Source organism: Theileria orientalis, chromosome 1 (assembly GCF_000740895.1).
Source record: "Theileria orientalis strain Shintoku DNA, chromosome 1, complete genome".
NCBI classification, from domain to species: Eukaryota; Apicomplexa; class Aconoidasida; order Piroplasmida; family Theileriidae; genus Theileria; species Theileria orientalis.
The window spans coordinates 1,751,707-1,771,500 of record NC_025260.1 but is presented as its reverse complement, the minus strand read 5'-3'; the positions used below and the strand labels follow the sequence as shown (position 1 = coordinate 1,771,500).

At 44.7% G+C, this 19,794-nt stretch overlaps 10 protein-coding genes across 10 annotated transcripts; 4 read left to right on the top strand and 6 right to left on the bottom strand.

The window, feature by feature from the left end:
- Window positions 1-24: 24 nt before the first annotated feature.
- Window positions 25-1,695, bottom strand: TOT_010000723 (chromatin assembly factor subunit; the record flags this gene model as incomplete). Its single annotated transcript, XM_009691270.1, has 2 exons — window positions 25-49; window positions 95-1,695. The coding sequence occupies 2 exons, from the start codon at window positions 1,693-1,695 to the stop codon at window positions 25-27; spliced, it is 1,626 nt and encodes a 541-aa protein (XP_009689565.1).
- A 265-nt stretch (window positions 1,696-1,960) lies between these two features.
- Window positions 1,961-2,527, bottom strand: TOT_010001291 (conserved hypothetical protein; the record flags this gene model as incomplete). The annotated part of the gene is made up of 1 exon (XM_009691269.1): window positions 1,961-2,527. One exon carries the CDS (start codon window positions 2,525-2,527, stop codon window positions 1,961-1,963), a length of 567 nt encoding a protein of 188 aa, XP_009689564.1.
- A 394-nt stretch (window positions 2,528-2,921) lies between these two features.
- On the top strand, window positions 2,922-5,651 carry TOT_010000721 (uncharacterized protein; the record flags this gene model as incomplete). Its single annotated transcript, XM_009691268.1, has 1 exon — window positions 2,922-5,651. One exon carries the CDS (start codon window positions 2,922-2,924, stop codon window positions 5,649-5,651), a length of 2,730 nt encoding a protein of 909 aa, XP_009689563.1.
- Window positions 5,652-5,937: 286 nt separating this feature from the next.
- On the bottom strand, window positions 5,938-7,635 carry TOT_010000720 (conserved hypothetical protein; the record flags this gene model as incomplete). Its single annotated transcript, XM_009691267.1, has 6 exons — window positions 5,938-6,236; window positions 6,482-6,624; window positions 6,949-7,011; window positions 7,065-7,217; window positions 7,327-7,387; window positions 7,422-7,635. The coding sequence occupies 6 exons, from the start codon at window positions 7,633-7,635 to the stop codon at window positions 5,938-5,940; spliced, it is 933 nt and encodes a 310-aa protein (XP_009689562.1).
- A 113-nt stretch (window positions 7,636-7,748) lies between these two features.
- Window positions 7,749-9,729, bottom strand: TOT_010000719 (conserved hypothetical protein; the record flags this gene model as incomplete). The annotated part of the gene is made up of 6 exons (XM_009691266.1): window positions 7,749-8,077; window positions 8,177-8,250; window positions 8,362-8,845; window positions 8,923-9,094; window positions 9,124-9,343; window positions 9,374-9,729. The coding sequence occupies 6 exons, from the start codon at window positions 9,727-9,729 to the stop codon at window positions 7,749-7,751; spliced, it is 1,635 nt and encodes a 544-aa protein (XP_009689561.1).
- Window positions 9,730-10,012: 283 nt separating this feature from the next.
- Window positions 10,013-11,532, top strand: TOT_010000718 (eukaryotic translation initiation factor; the record flags this gene model as incomplete). Its single annotated transcript, XM_009691265.1, has 4 exons — window positions 10,013-10,369; window positions 10,450-11,076; window positions 11,227-11,394; window positions 11,443-11,532. 4 exons carry the CDS (start codon window positions 10,013-10,015, stop codon window positions 11,530-11,532), a joined length of 1,242 nt encoding a protein of 413 aa, XP_009689560.1.
- A 187-nt stretch (window positions 11,533-11,719) lies between these two features.
- Window positions 11,720-12,316, bottom strand: TOT_010000717 (clathrin assembly protein; the record flags this gene model as incomplete). Its single annotated transcript, XM_009691264.1, has 2 exons — window positions 11,720-11,978; window positions 12,009-12,316. 2 exons carry the CDS (start codon window positions 12,314-12,316, stop codon window positions 11,720-11,722), a joined length of 567 nt encoding a protein of 188 aa, XP_009689559.1.
- A 119-nt stretch (window positions 12,317-12,435) lies between these two features.
- On the top strand, window positions 12,436-15,334 carry TOT_010000716 (conserved hypothetical protein; the record flags this gene model as incomplete). Its single annotated transcript, XM_009691263.1, has 3 exons — window positions 12,436-12,864; window positions 12,898-13,351; window positions 13,389-15,334. 3 exons carry the CDS (start codon window positions 12,436-12,438, stop codon window positions 15,332-15,334), a joined length of 2,829 nt encoding a protein of 942 aa, XP_009689558.1.
- A 225-nt stretch (window positions 15,335-15,559) lies between these two features.
- On the bottom strand, window positions 15,560-16,777 carry TOT_010000715 (conserved hypothetical protein; the record flags this gene model as incomplete). Its single annotated transcript, XM_009691262.1, has 2 exons — window positions 15,560-16,322; window positions 16,353-16,777. 2 exons carry the CDS (start codon window positions 16,775-16,777, stop codon window positions 15,560-15,562), a joined length of 1,188 nt encoding a protein of 395 aa, XP_009689557.1.
- Window positions 16,778-17,702: 925 nt separating this feature from the next.
- Window positions 17,703-19,733, top strand: TOT_010000714 (tyrosyl-tRNA synthetase; the record flags this gene model as incomplete). Its single annotated transcript, XM_009691261.1, has 6 exons — window positions 17,703-18,102; window positions 18,135-18,797; window positions 18,832-19,003; window positions 19,141-19,216; window positions 19,247-19,450; window positions 19,491-19,733. 6 exons carry the CDS (start codon window positions 17,703-17,705, stop codon window positions 19,731-19,733), a joined length of 1,758 nt encoding a protein of 585 aa, XP_009689556.1.
- Window positions 19,734-19,794: the final 61 nt, after the last annotated feature.

Below are 19,794 nucleotides of genomic sequence, written 5' to 3'. Positions count from 1 at the left end.
CCATTTGCAGTTTATCAAATATCATTACTGTTTGTATTTGTGAGTCCTGCTTGCAAAATATTACATGGAAACGTTTTTGGCCTTGTGCTTCTACAGCGATGAGTAGTTTGGAGTGAAGCACTGGAGTAAATTGTCCTGGGACACTGAGGCCAGAGTGAATCCGACGTGGCCAGCCTCATAGGGGTTCAGCTTCGCCCACGATATGTCGTTGACCTGCGCCTTGTGGCCCTGGTGCACGAACCGCAGCTCCTGGCCTCGGCAGCCGAGGTCGAAGACGCACACCGTGGCGTCGTTGGACGAGGATGCAAAGAGGCCGCAGCAGGCCCGGTTGAACTCGATCTGACTCACTGACTCCTTGTGATGGTCCAGCAGGAGCACGCTTTTCGAGGGCATCCTGAGGTCGTACAGGTAAATGTCCCCGTTTTCGCAGCCGCAGACGAAGTAGTTGCTGTTGAACGTGTTTACACTCAGACAGTTTACGCCAGAGTCCACGGAGGCCACACTCGTCATTGCCGTTTCCACGCAGTTACTGAGCTGTGAGCTGTGGCTCAAATCGGTGTTAAACTTGCTCAGGTCGTTGTTCCTTTTACCAGTCGAGGCGCTTCTCAGGTCCACCAAATATACGTTGCCGTCGTCGGAGGCAGTGAGAACCACATTGTCGTCGTTGTATAAAAACTCCACATCGTTGAGTGCGTTTTTTTCTTCACCACTGTTGCTGTCATTGTTATTACTGTTACTGTTACTAGTGTATTTACTGTCAGCGTTACTAGTGTTATTAGTGTTACTGTTACTAGTGTATTTACTGTTAGCGTTACTGCTACTAGATTTATGAGAGCCGCTCGTTGTAAAACTTGCACTGGCGTTTGAATATGTTGATACAGGGGTCAATACTGGAACACTGTCTGCAACCCCCGAGTGCGACTTCGTCTGGGTAGCAGACCTTGCGTTCAAGTCCCACAGACACAGGCTCCCGTCAGTGGCGCATGAAACCAGCTTCTTGGACGAGTTCCACGTAATTCCGTAGCCTTCCGACGAGTGCCCTCCTCCCAAAACCAGCTGAGGCAGTGACGTCTTCACGTCGCGCGGGTTGAACGGGTGCTTCGAATAGTCGAACTGGTAGAGCGTTCCGTTGTTCGACTGCGTGACGAATGAAAAGTGCGTGCCTGGAACGTGCGAAATCCTGTTCACTTCCCCGGGGTGCACAATCTTCGCCTTTATGTCCAGACTGGGATAACTCGGCTGGGCCGGGTTGTTTTCCCTGTTCTTCCTTGCGGAAACGAAGCCGTTGTAGTTCTCGCATGTCGTCATGTTCTCGCGCAGAGAGTAGACCCCCGTCCTAAGCTCTGCGACCATTGCAAACTCGGTTTCCGAGCCCGAAGTGTGTGTGCCCAGCAGGAGTCTCTGCGTGAGTGACCCGTTCTTGACCCTGAAGCTTTTCGAGTCGTCCATGAAATCGACCGTCAGTGAAGGCCACTCCAGGTTGTACACTGAGACTGCGTCGTAGAGGAACGGCGCGTTCCTGCGCCATACGAAGTACGGCTCTGCCTCTTCTTCGGGTTCCTCCTGCGGAGCAAAGGGGTCACTGTTATAGAGAGGGTCGAAGTTGCTGTCATAAGGGTCATCGAACCCACTGGGGAGTGGGTATTTTCTCCTTATTTTCACCGGGCCAGGGCCGGAGAGTATTACGGATTCCATATTTAAGTAAAGATGTATGAATTTATGGGTTACACATTAAGAATGGTAGTTGTGAAATAAAAAATAAACTATAAAAACAAACTCGAGTTAAACAAAAAACAAAACGTATGTTAAGAATTAATAAAATGTGTACGTGGTATTCATTTGGAAATAACATCTCTCATAACGCCACACATTTTTAAAAATTCAACGATTGAAGTAGTTTTTGTTTTCTAGTTGTCATTTTTATAGTCATTTGTTATTTCGATGTTAATGATGCTGATTCTTAGACATTTGAAAGCCAGAGCGTCTGGAGTTCCCTGTAGACATTCCTAACGACTTCCTTGGCAATGTTCAGTTGGACCTTGTAGGCAGTTCCTCTCGGAGGGTTATGTATGTAATATTCTTTTGGAGATTGCCTGAGGAATCTGTTGATAGGCTCACTTATTGCTCTGAAAGCTTCCAACTTATCTTTCGCAGGCAGCAAGGTTTTCACTTTTATTTCCCGTTCTAAATCTTCTAGGTTTTTCCTGACAACTCTAAACAGGTTTGGAACTGTCTCCGAATAATCACCTATTTGCTCAACGATCCTGAACACTTGGTTGATAGTGTTTTGGTCTAGACCCTTTTTGACCAAGTCCTCGTTCACGTATCCTTCCACTGTACTTTTAAATACAAGTATGCACAGAATGATCTGAGCGATGTGCATCTTTCTCAGGGAAGAACCGGTAGTCATATTGATAAAATATGTATAACATAAATGAGTGTATACACGTAAAGTTGATATATTTAGTGTAAATGAAATTATGTAATAAGATGGAATTTTAGAACGATCAAATAGCTGTAGGATCAGAATGGAACCTGAATGATGAGATAAACGCTGATATTCACGCATATGAACTAATCCTTAAGATTAAAGATCCGTGGCCCTAGTTAATTGTATTTTAATATTTAAAATAAGTGTTTGTGTAGATTTGAAAGTTTTATTACAAAAAACAGATTAAAATCGTGTGTTATAATCCATGTGTTACCTGGTGTAGCACGAGACGCTTACTACCCATTTATTCATATTTCATACATATATCTGGTATAAAACAATTCCTTGAGTATCGTAAATTAATTTGGAAAGGAATTGATCTAAAAGAGAATAAAATATTGTATATTGTCTATTAGGAATTAGGTAATATCAATATTGGAAAATAAAACAATAATAATGGAAAATTAATACCAGTATATGTAAATCCTAGATGGATAACGCACTCGTGCGTTTCATAGGTTTGGCGCCTAAGGATGTGATAGAGCTTATCTGCAATTATCTCGACTTTTCGGAATTCTTGGCACTGACCTCAGTGTCAAGGTACGTAAGGAGCCTATTGGTTAACCACCACCTGTTCTGGCTTAACTACTACATGAAGAGAGTTAATTTTAGACACTACGAAGCAGATTTATGGGTAAACGAAAAGGGAACGAGTAAGTATCAGCTGAGAATGCCGTCATTCGATAAAAGGCAAGGAATAAGCGATCCAGCAAATAGATTGCTGAGTTCCGCAAGGAAAGTGGAGATAATGAACACAGATACAGCACTGTCGACGAATCCGATGCTAAACCTGAGCATATTGGACAACTTTAAGCGCTCGCGCTGGAGAGGAGAGTATAAGCAGTACACGGAGAACCTGTCGAGGTTCATACTGCCGACAATGGTGGTGCCGACGATGGGCTGTAACCCGTTCCTGCTGGTCTCAAACAGCAGCGTATGCGGGTTCAACATGAACGAGGACAAATTCATGTTCAACAACTTCATGGCGCCGCAGAACGAACGCAGAAGACACGAAATAAAGCTGTGTAGCTGGGTGCGCCTGGACGACGTCAGTTACACGGAGGAAGCGAACTTCAGGAGCGTAACGAGCCGCGCAAACTACGTCCCGAAGATCCTGGTGATAGTGTACAGAACTGGAGGAAGCACGCTGGCAATGTCGTTTTACTGCTACGACGGAACGAGCTTCGTAAACGTGCCGTCAATGGCACTGAAGATGAGCATAGACGAGGAAGACTACGTCTCAGCAATCGACGTATACGGCCTGCTGCAGACCTGGGACGGAAGAGAGGTGGTCTTCAGCAACATAAACATCTTCGTGGGAACTGCGAGAGGAGTCGTGCTGCAGAAGAGAATGGAGCGCGACAAGGTGGCAGTGGAGCGCAAGGAGCAGCTGACGACACACGAAATCACGACTCTGAGGTTCGTGTCGTGGCACAGCAAGGCGGTGTTGGTGGCGTTCAGCCACGGCAACTACCTGGGCGCAGTGGACGTGTCGAACGACGAGTGGAGCGTGGCGGAAAGCATCAACGACCCAGTGGTCACGTTCTCAATAGACGCGCCGAACTGCCTGATGGCGTTCTCGACGAGCGTGCACAATAGAAGCACGTACGTGGACCTGTACAACGCGAACAGCGAAAAGGCGCACTACCTGGTGCCTAAGCCGCCCTTCCGCATACTCTCGCTGGAAAGGGACTCGAAGTGGGCAATAGTAATAAGAAACTACATCAGAGTGCTGCAAGTCATACACCCGAACGAGCGGTCGACCTCTGGGAAGCAGGCAACGTACAAGCACTGCGAGGACATCTCGTCGGAGGATAGCTCGAATGAGTACGCGTCTAACGCACTGGATTGGTCGCACGGGTCTAACTGGTCGAACTGGTCGAGTGCATCCAACAGCTATGGCAACAGCGGTTACAGCACTTACAGCGGTTACAGTGCGAGTGGAGCTACGAGTGGAGTTGGAGTAGATGTGTTTGCTCCAGTAGAGTCGGCATCGGGAGCCGCAGATTTGAGTGAGCTGAGATCAACGAGCGGATTAAATGGAGTAGGTCGGCCCAGTAGAGCAGGTGCAGCAAATGGCACGGGCGGAGTTGTCGATAGCATGAGTGCCCATGGAACTGCAACGATGATTCCGGGCGAAGCTGCACGGGGAGCGTCAGGGTCAAACTTGAGAGGCACGGTGGTCCAGGCAAATACAAACGAGCCACTGGATATGAGCGCCGACTCGAACACAATCAACGTGATCAGCGGAGTAGTAGGAGCGAACGGAGCCGACGTCACCATCACAAGTTACCCGACCAACGCAGCATTCAGAACAGTGAACGGAAGAAGAGGCACGCTGAGCAGATGCAACTCCTCTCAGTCGATGAGCACGGCGAGTGGACTCTCCAGAGTAAACTCGAGCAGTAGCATTAACGGAGTTAACGTGACGTACAGAACGCAGGGGCAGGGGCCAGCGCAGGGAAGCGCGTTGGGTGAGACGGAAACGTACCTGCAGAGGCTGAGCATTAAGGCGAACGACGAACGAGGAGAGCCGAGCAGCCAGAAGCTCAAGTTCAAGTCGCTGTGCACACTCAACGGGCACCTCAGCGACATAACGCACTGCGCGCACGACGGGTGGTCGAAGCTGGTGACTATCGACTCGGGCCACAACCTTTTCGTCTGGGACTACACAATCGGATGCAAAATATTCTCGTTCTCCCTGCTGGCGGACATGAAGAGGAACGTGTCGCACGGGTCCTACGCGGAGGAGTTCGAGGGCAAGAACAAAAAGTGCGTCTTCAAGAGGACCGACTCGAGGTGCTCGCTGAAGTCGGACTCGACGGAGGGCGCCGGCGGAAGCCACCGCCGCGGCTCGGAGGGGCACCGAAGGTCGCTGAAGCTCATGAACCGAGTGGCCTCGAGCTCGGACCTGAGGGACGCCATCGAGGACTACCTCTACCTCGACGCGTCGGACTTCGACGCCTCGCCGCTCTCCGACGACGCGCAGAGGGCATCGCAGCGGCCGCACAGGGCGAAGAACTCAGTGCCTGCCTCGAGCATAAAGGGTCTGCTGGACCCGAACAAGAAGGGCCAGAAGTACTACGTGGACGTCTCCGTGCAGTCGCTGATAGTGTACTACAAGTCCTGCAACGTGATGCAGGTGTGGTCGTTCAAATGACGGCGCGGCGCCCGTTAGGGCAAAGGAGTAATGTGATGAGTTAACAAGTACACGTGTACTTATAGGCGTCAGGCTGTCATTTACGTTTGTAATTACTAGATGTCGGACTATTATTTACGTTTGTCTGTTAGCTGTCGGACTATTATGTACATTTGAACGTACTAGCCATCGGACTATTATTTACGTTTGTAATTGCTAGATGTCTGTTTTGGCATGTGTGAGGGATATAACGGTCCTAGGAAGTGTAAATAGTTCTAACAAAGGTGTATTGTGAGTTTAAGTATATTTAGCGATCCGATTTATATTTATGACGATCATGACCCCTCTCGCGAGAGTAAGAAGGCCTATAGCTGTAGTTTGACCTGTAACTCTTAGGGTGTGATTCTGTGGAGTCGTGCCTGTCGGAGTGGTGACCAGGCTTAGCGTCAGAATCGTTTATAGAGTAAACCTGTCTTTTGAACTCCTTGTACCTACTCGTGTGGTACTTGAACAGGAGTCTGGTCAACTCTTCAATCGTGCCGACAGAGTTGGGATCCTTAGGCTTCTCGTCCTTACTCTTTTCCACACTTGTTTGAGAAGTGTTTTCTAAAAGATAATTATGGGCGCGTTAACACTTGTAACAATCGTAAGCTTCAGCTTCATTGAATTAAATTGAACAAAACATAAGTAGTATCATGAATTTGTGGAAATGGTGCGGCTGAGCTATTATAATATCTGGTTATAAGGCAATGGTGTTGGAACTGTGGCAGTAGCATGGCCATGTACCGGTAATGCTTACGTAACTGGGCCTTAACGTAGCGATATAGTAACTAAAAGGTGTCGTGGCTTACTTGAAAAGCTTGATTCATCCTTTTGAATATCCTTTGAATCTTCAACTTTTGAATACTTATCAAAAGAAGAGGCGGCTCCCTTGGTGTGAGCCTTGGAAGAATCGTTTCCACCACCCCTGTGGAAAAAATTGCTCTGATTTAGCCTAAACGTAAATGTTAATTAGTTTTAAGCGGCGCGTATGCCACGGGTAGGTATATCTGTGCATAAATAGTATTTATGGCCTAAGCGGCAGTCTAAGGGCAAAATTACCTCTTTCTGAACATTAATACAATAAAGTGGAAGACTTAAAAGACCATTTGAATATAAATCAGCATAGGAAGGAGAACTATACATATGTTTGCACTAAGGGTCTACAACACAGGTGAAACATGTGATTAGGTGTAAGACAATATTGGTTTAGGGCAACAAAAGCTTAAATTGCACATATATATTTATTACTACTTTTCAAAACATACTTTGTGTCTACCCGCTCTGGTTTTTAGCCAGATCTATAGCCCTAGATAGGTATCTATCCACAACATCCAGACTCCTAGGTATCCATAACACCACATGTGTTAAGTGTTTCATTATAAGTTTGCTTACCACTCAATCGTCCTCCTATCAGTCTCAACATCGTCGTCGTCCCTCTTGATGTTGCCTGTGTTTGCCATGGGCCTAAAATCTTTGGGATTATTGGTTACATTTGTTCTATAATTATGGATTACAGTCATCCCGTGATTCCTTGTACAAGGGGTACTTGATTACGCATCCTGTAGTTAACATTATTTGCGTTTGTCTTGTAGAACCTGATTCGTCGTCCCAGAGGAATAAACTGAATAATTTTGGTTACGTATGTGTGTCTAACTCTGTGCTCTGCTTCTTTCCGCCTTCCTTCAGCTTTTCCTCCACGTAAGCCCTGTTTTCATCTGATTGTCACGATTAATTTATGTTTGTTTATACTTGTCTGTGGAACTTGCTTCCTGGTTGGAGTTGTGATCGTTTCTGCGTCCTCTGGCAATTCCACCTCCACGTACACGTCTTCCATCACGCTCCTGTTTTTCGACTTAAATCCCTTCGACCCGATGCCTAATACACTTTCGTACGGTTTCTTATTTTTGCACGGCTTTAGCTTTCTACACGGCCAGGCAACGCTGGAAGGTACAATTAACACCATCTATCAAATGTGTGTTGACGCTCATAAAATTTAAGAACCCTTAACCTAGTCTTACGGTTTAGTGACTGAATCCTAAGCTGTGTAAATAATCATAAATGACTAAAAAATTAATTTTAAAGGAAATCTTCAGTTTTCTCTGATATTTCAACGCTATCAGGGTCACTGTTTTTCTCTGAACCTAGATCTTTTACTCCTTTATTTCTCTTACTATCGAATGGATACACCTCTATTTTCGTCTTTTCTTCGGAGGAGCTAGCGCAAATTGATGACGGCATCCATCCTTGCGATCTGAGCTGATATTCGATTGACAGCATCCCTCTTGCTACTATTGATAGGTATTTTACTCTTTCAACTGGTATTGGTCTCATGCCGTTCCATTTTTTTCTGGGAGGCACTCCTACGTTATACTCCTGTAGCAAGCCATTCAAGTTCCTGGTGATCCCTAGTCGAGAATGAGATGTTAACATTTATGTATACCAGCTTTAACCTCGATTTCTGTATCTACGTCTATACTCCTATTCATATCTACTATTTTAAATACCTGTTGATCTAAATTGACTAGTCTCATATGCTCCATCTTCATTGTGCACCTTGATCTTCTTAACTCTCTTGTCGCTGAACATATTCTTATTTTATTGACTAGCACTTATTATATCCTCAGCTACTTCTTATTCTCATAGTGGCAAGTATGGTACTTGCTGTTACTATAATAATTAATGTCCTTACTTTAGGTCCACTATTTTGTTATATTTCCTGAATGGTTCTTCAAATTGGCACGATAGCTTTGCCATGTTCAACATTATGTTGTGGCCTATTTTAGTTAACTCTGACGACCATACAAAGTCGAGCAGTTTGTACAGTGACGCCTTGTACAGTGAATCTCTTATTAGTGTGTCTATTACAAATACGTCCCTGTGCGTTGATATCACCACTATGTCTGGTTCAAAGTGGACCGATATGCTACTTCTGAGTTCATTTTGAAAATTTTTATTTGACCCTCTGACTCCCTGTTTACTTAGTGTTTTCAGAGTCTGGAGTGCTGAATACAGGCTTGCTATGTTATTCACGAGTACTCTATCTAGTACTGTGTTGTTACGTGTCTCTTCATCAGCCCTAGAGCATGCTCTTTGTGGTTGTCCGCTCACATTTTCTAGGTTACCACTCAATATTAATTCAGACTCACTGTAACCCCAATCGTATATCAATAAACCTGTATTATTATGACCGTACGGTAATCATACACGGTCGTTACTAACATGTATCAGAAAATGATGTATGTTCGTATACCTGTATTCGGATCCGTTGACCTCAGAAACTTTAAACACTGGGTGTGTAGTTCCTTAGGAATCTGCCTATAGAACTGCTCCAACACTGTTCTCGACTCTGTTTCTACCACTCCAACTAACACTTCTACCAGTCTCACTGATCCTTTTACAAATGGTGTGAACATATCCAATTCCTACGCTAAGTTAGTTTAACTTAACTCACCTTCTTTGCCATTAGCATTTGCAGAAACTCCATAACCTTATGGAACTCTCTGCTTCCTATCGACTCCTTAAAAAAGTCGTTTATTACATCTGCACTGAGCTCCTCAAGCTTGTGTTCCAGTCTCAGTAGCTTTATTAGTTTCACAAAGTCCACTCCAACTGAGTGATACATTCTGTTCAGATCAATGTTTTCCTTCACGTCCGTATAGTACATTGAAAAACTAAATGTTTATTATTGCCTCTGTACTTACTTCTTCAGCGACTCTTCCAACGATGAGATTAGGTGGTCCCTTTGAGTTGCGTATATGCTCGGACTCACTTCATTCACCAGCCTTTGGTTAAATGGAGAAAACACCAGCTCCTTTACACCCTCGTGCGAATTTACACCATTCTCCTCCTTCATGCGATTGTTAAACAGATGGTTCAGGGTCTCCATGTATTCGTTTCGAAACACTGTGTTATACTCCTTATCTAAGATTCCTGACCCAAGGCAGTGAAACATAACATTGGCGACTACTGTGTGCCTTTTCCCCTCCATACATAGGTTCGGAATGATTTCTACCATCCTTTTGGTGGCGTAAATAGGCCACTTTTGGTACGGTGCCATAATTACAAGGGGTTGTGTTGCCAAGAAACAGAAAATTCATTTTTTTCCACAAATAATGTCCATTTCTCTATCGAATAGATAGAATCCAGCAAAACAAAAAAATTTAATATGATACAAGTGTGTTTTAATATATCATTATTGAAAAATGTGTATTTGGGTTTCAGTGTAAATATTGTCAGGCTTTAGAATACAATTTGGTAAATTTATAAAATATTTACCATTGTTATGGTCAAATTTCTGTAAACCAGTTTTAAAAATATATTTTTAGAGTTTCTATTAAAAAATGAGCAGCGATACTAACGGCGATGCCTCCTACGAAGTCTCCGAGGATTACGGATTGGTGGAATCCTTCGAAGATTTGGGGTTGAAGGAGGATATTCTTAAAGGAATATTTGCGTACGGTTTCGATAAGCCCTCAGCAGTGCAACAAAGAGCTATTAAACCTATATTGGACGGAAGAGATGTGATAATTCAGTCCCAAAGCGGAACCGGGAAAACGTGCGTATTTTGCCTAGGAGCGCTCCAAGTCGTAAATTCAAACGTCAGAGAAACCCAAGTGCTTTTGTTGTCGCCTACAAGAGAGCTGGCCGAGCAGTCACAGAAGGTTTGCCTGGCTTTGGGTGATTATTGCAACGTTGAGGTGAGTTAGAGCTAATATGTGCCCACTAACTAGTCATTTTTGCTTTAAATACCGCCCGCAGCACATAACGTTTACTTTAGGTACACTGCTGCATTGGCGGGAAGAAGGTAAGCGACGACATAAAGGCGCTGGAATCGGGAGTGCAAATAGTCTCGGGAACGCCGGGAAGAGTCAACCACATGATCACGGACCGACACCTGAACACGAGGAACATAAAACAGCTCATCCTGGACGAGGCGGACGAGATGCTTAACAGAGGCTTCAAGGAGCAGGTGTACTCAGTGTACAGGTACCTGCCGCCGACGATCCAAGTGGTGCTGGTCTCAGCAACGCTGCCGCACGAAGTGATAGAGATCACGAACAAGTTCATGAATAACCCGTTCAAGGTCCTGGTGAAGCGCGACGAGCTGACGCTGGAGGGCATAAGGCAGTTCTTCATATCAGTGGAGAAGGAGCAGTGGAAGTTCGACACGCTCTGCGACCTGTACGAGTCGCTGATAATAACGCAGGCGGTGATATTCTGCAACACCAAGGAGAAGGTGGACTGGCTGGCGAAGAAGATGAAGGACGCCAACTTCGAAGTGTGCAAGATGCACGGAGAAATGTCGCAAAAGGAGAGGAACGACATCATGCAGAGGTTCAGAAAGGGGGAGTCGCGAGTGCTGATATCGACTGACCTCTGGGGAAGAGGACTGGATGTCCAGCAGGTAAGAAAGTTACGCCGACGCCTAGTTACTGTGTGTGTTATGCGGTGTATTTACAAATTACCATTATAATAATAGCCACTGTGCCATGTGGCCATGATTGGAGTGCCATATGGTGGTCTTCTACCGCTTTCTTGCTTAATCAATTATTAGGTTTCTCTCGTTGTAAATTATGATTTGCCGAATAGTCGTGAAAGTTACATTCATAGAATTGGAAGATCAGGAAGGTACGGAAGGAAGGGCGTAGCAATAAACTTTGTAAAGGTAAGAAGGTTGCTAGTTATGATTGCATACCTGGTTATTGACGGTTATTTTGACAATGTTTACTAACTGTTATTCCTACAATGGTCATTGACGATTATTCTGTAGGACGACGATATCAGGATTTTAAGAGACATTGAGCAGTACTACTCGACTCAAATCGACGAGATGCCAATGAATATTTCAGAGCTGCTTTAATCGCAATATGTAAAGTTAAGTAATTTGGTGTAAATGGTACAAGAGTGTTGGTAATTGTGACTGAATATATGTGTATATATGAGTGTATATGTGTGTGTTTAGATGTATAGATATAGGTGTACATACGAGTGTGTGAAAACATTATCAGTGGTACCACCAGCTGCGCGAATGATTGAAATATGGTACATTAAAATGACGACTTTTGGAACTTCTCGTAAAGAGTAAGCGGGTAAAGGATGTTGGACTTGTTGCATTCGATGATACGGCCGTTGGCGATCATTTCATTCAAAATAAAGTGAGCCTTGTCGAGATTGTAAATTATATCGAGCTCGCAGACGTTCTCGAAGTGACGGTCGAGTGTTTCGACGATGTTCTGAACGAGCTCGTAAATAGTGAGCTCATTTTCGTCAGGAGTGGTGCCGACGATGATAAATAAGCTAGCGTACCTAAAGAAAGGGGTAAGGGGGGGAACTAACCTCCTGTAAACAATGGTCATGTCCCTGAGGGTGAAGAAGGAACATTGAGTATCGTCGCGAATCAAACACTTGCGAATCAGCTCAGATTCTAAAGCGGACTTATCCTCCAAAGTGAAGGGCTCGTAGTAGTGACTCAGCCGGGTCTGGCCACGCTTATTTATCATAACAACGAACTTGATCATGGAGGCGATAAAATGTACGGAATAAAATAAATAATGTCGTTCAGAATAAGTGGTGGAAATGGGAATGAAAATACACGGTAAGAACCAACCAATAGATTTTTGAAACGAATTCACTCTCAGTTTCATTTTTAAAAATTAAAAGACTCATTTTGTGCCTTAACTCTGCTTCTATACATCGCAACGTTGAGAGTGGTGGTGTGTGTAAATGATGTTGACTTTTGTAAAATATAGAACGAGTAAAGGCCATGGATTTGTCAGGGAAGTATTCAGACTTAATCAACGACGATTCCTTGATTAACGTCCTAAATGAGCTGGACGAAATCGACGCAGACGACGGGAATCAGGGGAAGCACGAGGAACAGAATCTTCCACTCGGTGATGAGAACTTGAAGGCCCATACACTGAGTATAAACTCAACGAGATATGATTCGGATAGTTCTTCAGTGGCTTTGGGCGAGGAGCAGTACGGGAAACAGCCGAAACAGTGGCTGTCGTATCAAAAGAAATTTGAACTACACATTTCGAAAACACTCAGCCCGCTGGTCAGATACATGGTTGAGTCTAAAGTGTTTATCGGTAAGTATGGAAATTGCGATAGATTGGACTCTTTAGATGGGAAGCATGTGTGCTTTACGAATAAGAAGTCGTACCTGGAGCACCTGATAAATGAAACCGTAAGACCAGGGAATTGAAGAAGATATGTTCAGGTGGAGGCGTACAGAAACAATTGGAAACGAGTTTACAGCTCAGTGTACCACGGATCTCAGGAGATGACGAGCGAACAGACGGAGGCGGAGAAGGGGAGCTCGTTTGAGGACGAGGACAAGGAAAATCTGAACGTTTACAAGGGGCTGTCGTCATTTGACATGAACAGCTTCGCTAGGTCGACGAGCGTGCTGTCAGGATGCGAGGTTGAGGCGGAGACGACGCAGGAGGGAACTGCGAACGAGGTGTTCGTGGAGAGTGGCTGCAGGCACGAGTTGGTGGAAGTACTGTATGAAAGAGGAATGGAGCAGTTCTACGACCTGCTGGACTTCCTTTTGAGACTTATGCAGAGCACGAAGTACGACTACAAGGCGGTGCAGGCGATGGATCTGCTGACAACGATTCTGAAGCTGATGCCGGAGTTGTCAGTTTTGCTGGTGACTCCAATAAAAAAGGGTACTTTTTAAATGTTGGAAACTCATGGGTTATGTAGACTCGAAGCTGCTGTGCAAGGGAAAGTGCTACTTTAAGTATTTGGTGGACAAGTTGAAGGTGAGGTTTGGGTTAAATGAGGGCACAGTGTTGGAGGTGTACAAAAGGTTTCTGAAGCAAGAATTTGTGCCCTTTTATATGAGTAACCCGTACAGCAGTTGCGACGTTGGCGGAGAAAAGTTGGAGGAGAAGGATATGGAGACGGACAACGAAAACGGGCAGACTCCGGAGAGGAGAAGAAGGAACGAGTTGGCAGTGGTGTACGCGTTGGACAGACTGATAAGCCTTGTGGGAGTGCTGAGTGAAAGACTGTTCGAGTTCACGAACATGAAGATGGAGGAGGAGCTGAGAAGCACGCTCCTGAAGAAGGTGAAGAAGTACCTCTTCCTACCGGTGCTGGGCGTGGGAATGCTGCACGAGCTGTTCCTGCCCTTCTCAGGAGACTTCAGATTCGGAGAGGTGAGGAGAGTGGGCTACAGAAGCCTCATCGCAAAGTATCTGTACACGCCGCCGCCGCTGTACACACTGAGGCTGCGAGTGCTGGAGGTGCTGGAGATGCTGACGGGCTCGGACCTGGTGAAGTACAGAGGCAACTTCCACAGAGCTAACAGGAGACTGACGGAGGCGGACTCAGTCTCGGGCAAGGCGCAGAAGGTGGACAGGGTGCTGGTGAACCACCTGCACCTGCTGAGTTTCGGAGCCAGCTTTCTGCTGATGGGCGATTTCCTGAAGAGGAGCGTGGAGACCCCGGAGGCCTTCTTCGGAACCTACCTCGCGCTAATGCCGCACTTCAGAATCAACTTCGCACAGATGAACGACAAGCTGGTCGTGGAGGAGAACGTGTACAGGATGCAGAGGAGCGCCCTGACCGTCCTCTCAAACTTGAACGATACCGGCGTTTTCACGAACGAGGACTTCATGAACATCAGGTGCGCGAACCTTACGCAAAGTAACGCGTTGAAGCGGATGCTGTCGCTGGTGGTCCATTACGTGTCAAACACAACTGAAGCGGAAATGGAGGAGGCGGAGATGGACCTGAACGTTGACAACGAGTTCAACATCCACAAGGCGGCGGACCAGAGCTGCAGCAAGTACTGCGACCTAATAGTGCCGTACAACGCCAGCACGATCGCAACGTACCTGATGAACGTAAACAGCAGGCAGGAGAGAAGAGTAAGTGGCATTGGCAATGTAACCAGCGGTGGCGACTGCATAGTGTACGAGAATATGAAAGTAGATGAGTACATTGGGGATCAGAACGGAGCTGATAGACGCGAAAGAGGTGGCAGAGGCGATAGAAACCACGGGAGCCAGAAGAGCTACTCAATAGATGGCGATTTTGGCTATGACGACGACGGTAGTATGTTTCACTACAACGACTTCGGGAAGCTGAGCACCATGCAGGTGGATGTGTGCATCTACGAGGAGTTTGACAAGATCACGAGGCACGCGTTGAACCCAGCCTCATACTACATGCCGCTGGAGTACTGCAGAGAGGTGAAATACAAGTTGAGTGATAGGCCGCTGCTGGAGTTTAGAAAGAGGCCTACCAGCAGCGGCAATAAAGCAGGTGGCACGCGCACCGGTAGTGTGCTGCTGACGAGCAACGGCTTCTCAATCCACACCGACTACGTACGCAGTGAACGGTCGAGCGTCAACAGCGTGATTAACAGGGAGAGCACGATTGAAGTGGACGATATGATGGTCCACTCCGACGACGATACCACAAACAGGGAGGACTCGATGGAAAGGAGGCCCTCCGAGGACTGCGGCCACGTGTGCCTGTTGAAGAAGCACATGATCTGCGAAAGTCGCTTAAAGCACGTTCTGCAACTGAGGAAGCAGCTTGTCGTGCAGCTACTGGAGGCGCTGTCGACTCACCCGCCGGATAAACTAGGGGAGCTAGAGCCACTGTACAGCTCCTTTGTAATGAAGTTAATGTACTAAATTGTAACTAGAGTACATAGGTAGGTAGCCGACAACAGACAACCTAGTACATTTACATACCCTGGGACAGACAACATGGTACTTTTTACATACCCTGGGACTAACAACATGGTACATAAAATGGCACAACCATTTTGAATACACATCCACGTAATCAATCAAAATCATTGTAAATAACACAAAAATAAACAAGTTTAGTGTGTACTTCGTTTAATTATATTAACTCTAAGCCACGTAGGCGGGCGCCACCAAGTTTCCGGAGTTTTGATAGTGAGGTAAGCTGCCCTGGGTGTACTGGACGTAGGCCTTCGGGTCTAACTCGTAGTTGTTCGCAAAGTTCCCCTGGTACTCGAAGGCGCCTTGCTGATTCGGGTATACCACGTTAGGGTCGTTGGGGAAGCTAGGGTTTGGGTATTGAACGAAGCTTTGTTCGTTGGGGTACGAACTCATGTTCAAGTAGGGGTTGACCTCGTTTTGACCAGGGTAAAACTGCGTGTAGGGCTCAGTAACGACCGTGTCGTCGTTCACAAAGTCAGCGTTCACGTCCCTAGAGTGCAGAGATGGAGCCCACTTGCCCAGCAGAGGCTCGAAAGAGAATGCCCAGAGAGTTCCGCTGAAGTTGGCGAGAAGCAAAAACAGACTGAAGAGAGCACCGTAGCCGGTGAAAACCATTAGAAGCTCGGCGAGTCCGGCCAGGAAGAAGAGGGAAAGGTTGGTCCATGCTACCTCCTCGGAAGTGCCCTCGTCATGGTAGGCCTCCAAGTAGAACAGAGCGGCTCCGTACATGACCAGCGCAAAGCTGTTTGTGAAGCTCCCGAACTGGAAGAAAATCCAGTCCGACTTGGTCTGCTGGTACTTGGTCCACCACTTCATGCTCATGTAAAAGTACGCGTAGAGGTACTCGACGAGCCTCAGCATGTTCGAGAGCAGGTCGAGCGTGACCGCTGCTGACAGAATTTTCGAGCCTGCCCTGAATCCTCTAACGGACCTAAAGAAATTGATTAGAACTGAAGCTTACTTTGAGTTATCGGTAACGAAAACTTGGAACATGGCGATGTACAGAGTGCCCAGCAGGTACAGGCCCATCAGCGCTGACACGGTCAAATGGAACGGCTTTGACACTTTGACACTCTCCGGAGCTGCGTAAAGGTCGAAGACGAACACTCCCGTGCCTCCGAAGGCCCAGTAGAACACGAACATCAGGGACAGGGAAACCGTCTGCAGCGTGAATCCCGACCTCAATAATTTAGAGCTGAAGAATCCTACGAATGGAGTATGCGCCTCTCCTCGGGGACTGGCGGCTTCGACCATGTAGTCCGGGTCCACAGGTCCGGGCTGATTATACTGCAACTCGTCATAAGGCTGCGGTGTGTTGTATCCGTAACCGTCTGAGTAAGGGTCGACATTGCCCATTTCGTCGTCATTAAATGGCATGTTATTCATTTTTATATTTTACGATGTATTTATTAGTGTTTGGGTTACAGTTCAAGTTTATTACAAATATTCGTCAATGAAGCTTCGTTGAGACAATACACATATATTTTACATTAAACAGAAACTTTTGATGCGGTAAAAAATTAAAACTAATTTATACCTGCTTTTACACAATTAAAATCATTGAGTAAACGGCAACAAGTTCACACGCACACGCACGTTCCTTCAATATACAATAATGATCAGAGTAATTATGAAAATTTATAGAAATGGCATTTACATAAATGTTTTCGTAATGGTATAATATATTGGCTGTCTGGCTAAAATGTGTAAGTGAAAAACCTGTATGATGTTTATGCAAAGGCTTCCTAATCGCATACCCAATCGAACCCAACACAAGAATATTAATTTCTACCTGAAATCTGTGTTCAACAAGACTTAATTACTTAGAATCATGATTACATTTGTGTTACCTGTGTTTAGGTTGCAATTAAATGTGTTAGTGTCTTCCTTATGGCTGGTCCATATGTTCACTTTTGTATATCTATGCCCTGAGATGCATATCAATTGTTATTTTAATTTCTATTTTTTACCTTAAGAATCTTGGTTTATACCTTATTTACAATTGTGCTTTTCCCAAATACATATGTGTCTATCTCCATTGAAACCTCGTTGTCATCGTTTAGCAAATATTATAGACATTGTATTATTTTATAAAGATAATTCATTAATACCTTATTGATTTATAATTTACATTGTTTTTACGAGCTTTTTGAGCCAGAATCCTCGTTAAACTGACCAGTTCCCCATTGGTTAAGTGTGTAAGATTTAACGAGAAGTTAGTGTACTATAATGGCTTCAACATGTATATAATGAATATTTATAACTTTAATCGTTAAATTGTAATATAATTTTTGTGTTATAACTGTGGAAGATGCTACACAGTTCAACATTCCTAAGAATATTAGTTGAATATTTGACAATATGTATCATAGTAAAGAGATTCTTAATTCTGTTCTCTAATTCCATATGTTTAAAACAAGAAGCATTTATAAACTTATCCAAAGCCAGATTGTATGACAACGTATCTCCAGTAAGTAGGCAAAATTTATCCGGGCGGCCATATGAACTTAAATTGTCACCAACTGGGAACCCAGTTGACAGGAAGGCCCACTTTACACAGTCATCGCATAAGCCTAAGTCGAATTTTCTATCTGAATGTATTGAAAGAGGGATGGTTTCGCAAACCACAGACTTCATGAAAATAGACGAACTTCTTGCTGAATATGAAAATAAGAACCTTAATAACGAAATGTGTGCATCGGTATATTATGGTATGTTGAAAAGTAATAAGCATCTTCATTAGGGATTGATTGCACGAACGATTTCATACATGAAGGGACGCTTTTTCAGCTTATGTTTCTGAGGAGATTTTTATCGCAGCGATTTAACGTAGTATTGGTAATAGGCGGAGGAACGACGCTGGTAGGAGACCCTTCGTATAAATTGAGGAAGAATAGGCAGGATTCAGCATATTTTTCAGAAGTGTTAGGCTCGGGAGATGGCGCGCAATTTGACACGTCCAGAGAGGAGGCAATAAGTTCAGTGGCAACAAAGATACTGTCACTGCCGATGGAGGTAAACGGTGAATTGATAAGACCGAAGGTCCACCAAATTGAGGATTTGGAGTCCGAGGTAGATGTAGTGACGGAAATGTGTAACCCTTACAAAGTGTTTGTGTTCAACAACAGGGACCTGTACAAAAAGGTAAACCTGATGGAGTACCTGGAGTCAGTGGCCAGGAACATGAACGTGGGAAGAATGCTAGCAAGAGATTGCGTAAAGATGAGGATAGTCGAAAAGGACGGGGAGCATAACAGAAGGAGCGTCAACATGGATTTGTCAGAACTGATGTACATGTCACTCCAGGCAATGGATTTTGTGTACCTAGCCCAAAGAATGAATTGTAAAATACAGCTGGGAGGAAACGACCAAATGGGAAACATAGTATCAGGAATAGAACTAGCAGGTACAGCGGATAGAGGAGATGTTGACGTGTTTAGAATCACTGGGGATCAGTAATGTGTTCGGGCTTACGACGCCGCTACTGGAGGATAAGTTTGGTGAAAAGATAAGTAAATCAGGCTCAAACTGTTTCCTGAAAATAACAAAGGAAACATCGCCACACGAGTTCTGGTCACATTTCAGAAGTATCGACGACTCTCTAGTGGAAAGGTAGGCGTGATTGGTGCTTTTATACTGGTAAAAATATGTTTGCATGGCTAGGATAGTGTGTGTTCATGCAGTTTTACATAGTTGCGTAAATAATTAGGTTTATTTGAGGTTTAGTTGATACAAAAATAAATTAATAGGTACATTAAGTGGTTCACTAAAGTCCCTTTGGAAAGGATTGAGGAGTCTATATCTGATCATTACAATACTGCTAAGGTAAGTGCTAAATGAAATACTGGCATTTAGATGTTATTGGCTGACGAGTTGACTGGCGTGATATATGGGAAACAAGTAGTGGATTTGATTCATAAGTTCTGCCTGTCAAAGAGGTTTGAAGATTTGGTACCATTTATGAAAAGCAAGGAGGTGGATTTGGGAACATTTCAGGACCTCGTTAACCTTACAAAATTAGTGCCAAACTATGAATTGACATCAGCAAAGTTGAAAGAGGTATGGAGAAAATTTTTATTTCAAAAAACAAATTTTTTAGGGAGTGGACCTTGTACTTGTGCTGGACACTCTTAGGGTGCCGCAGTTTTCTAACTCTTCATTTCACTCGAATAAAAGGTTTATAAAAGAGGGGGCATGTAGGATTAACGGCCAGGTCGTGGATGATATAGGATATAAGTTGACTCAAAAGGACGTGGTTAAATTGACCAACTGTGGTAAAGAACACAAATATATACTGATACAACTGGGAAAGAGGAAATTGTACTTTGTAATAGTAACATGAAATTGTGGATGAAAGCAATGTAAATTATTATATGTGTATGTATGTGCGTGCTAATCTTGAA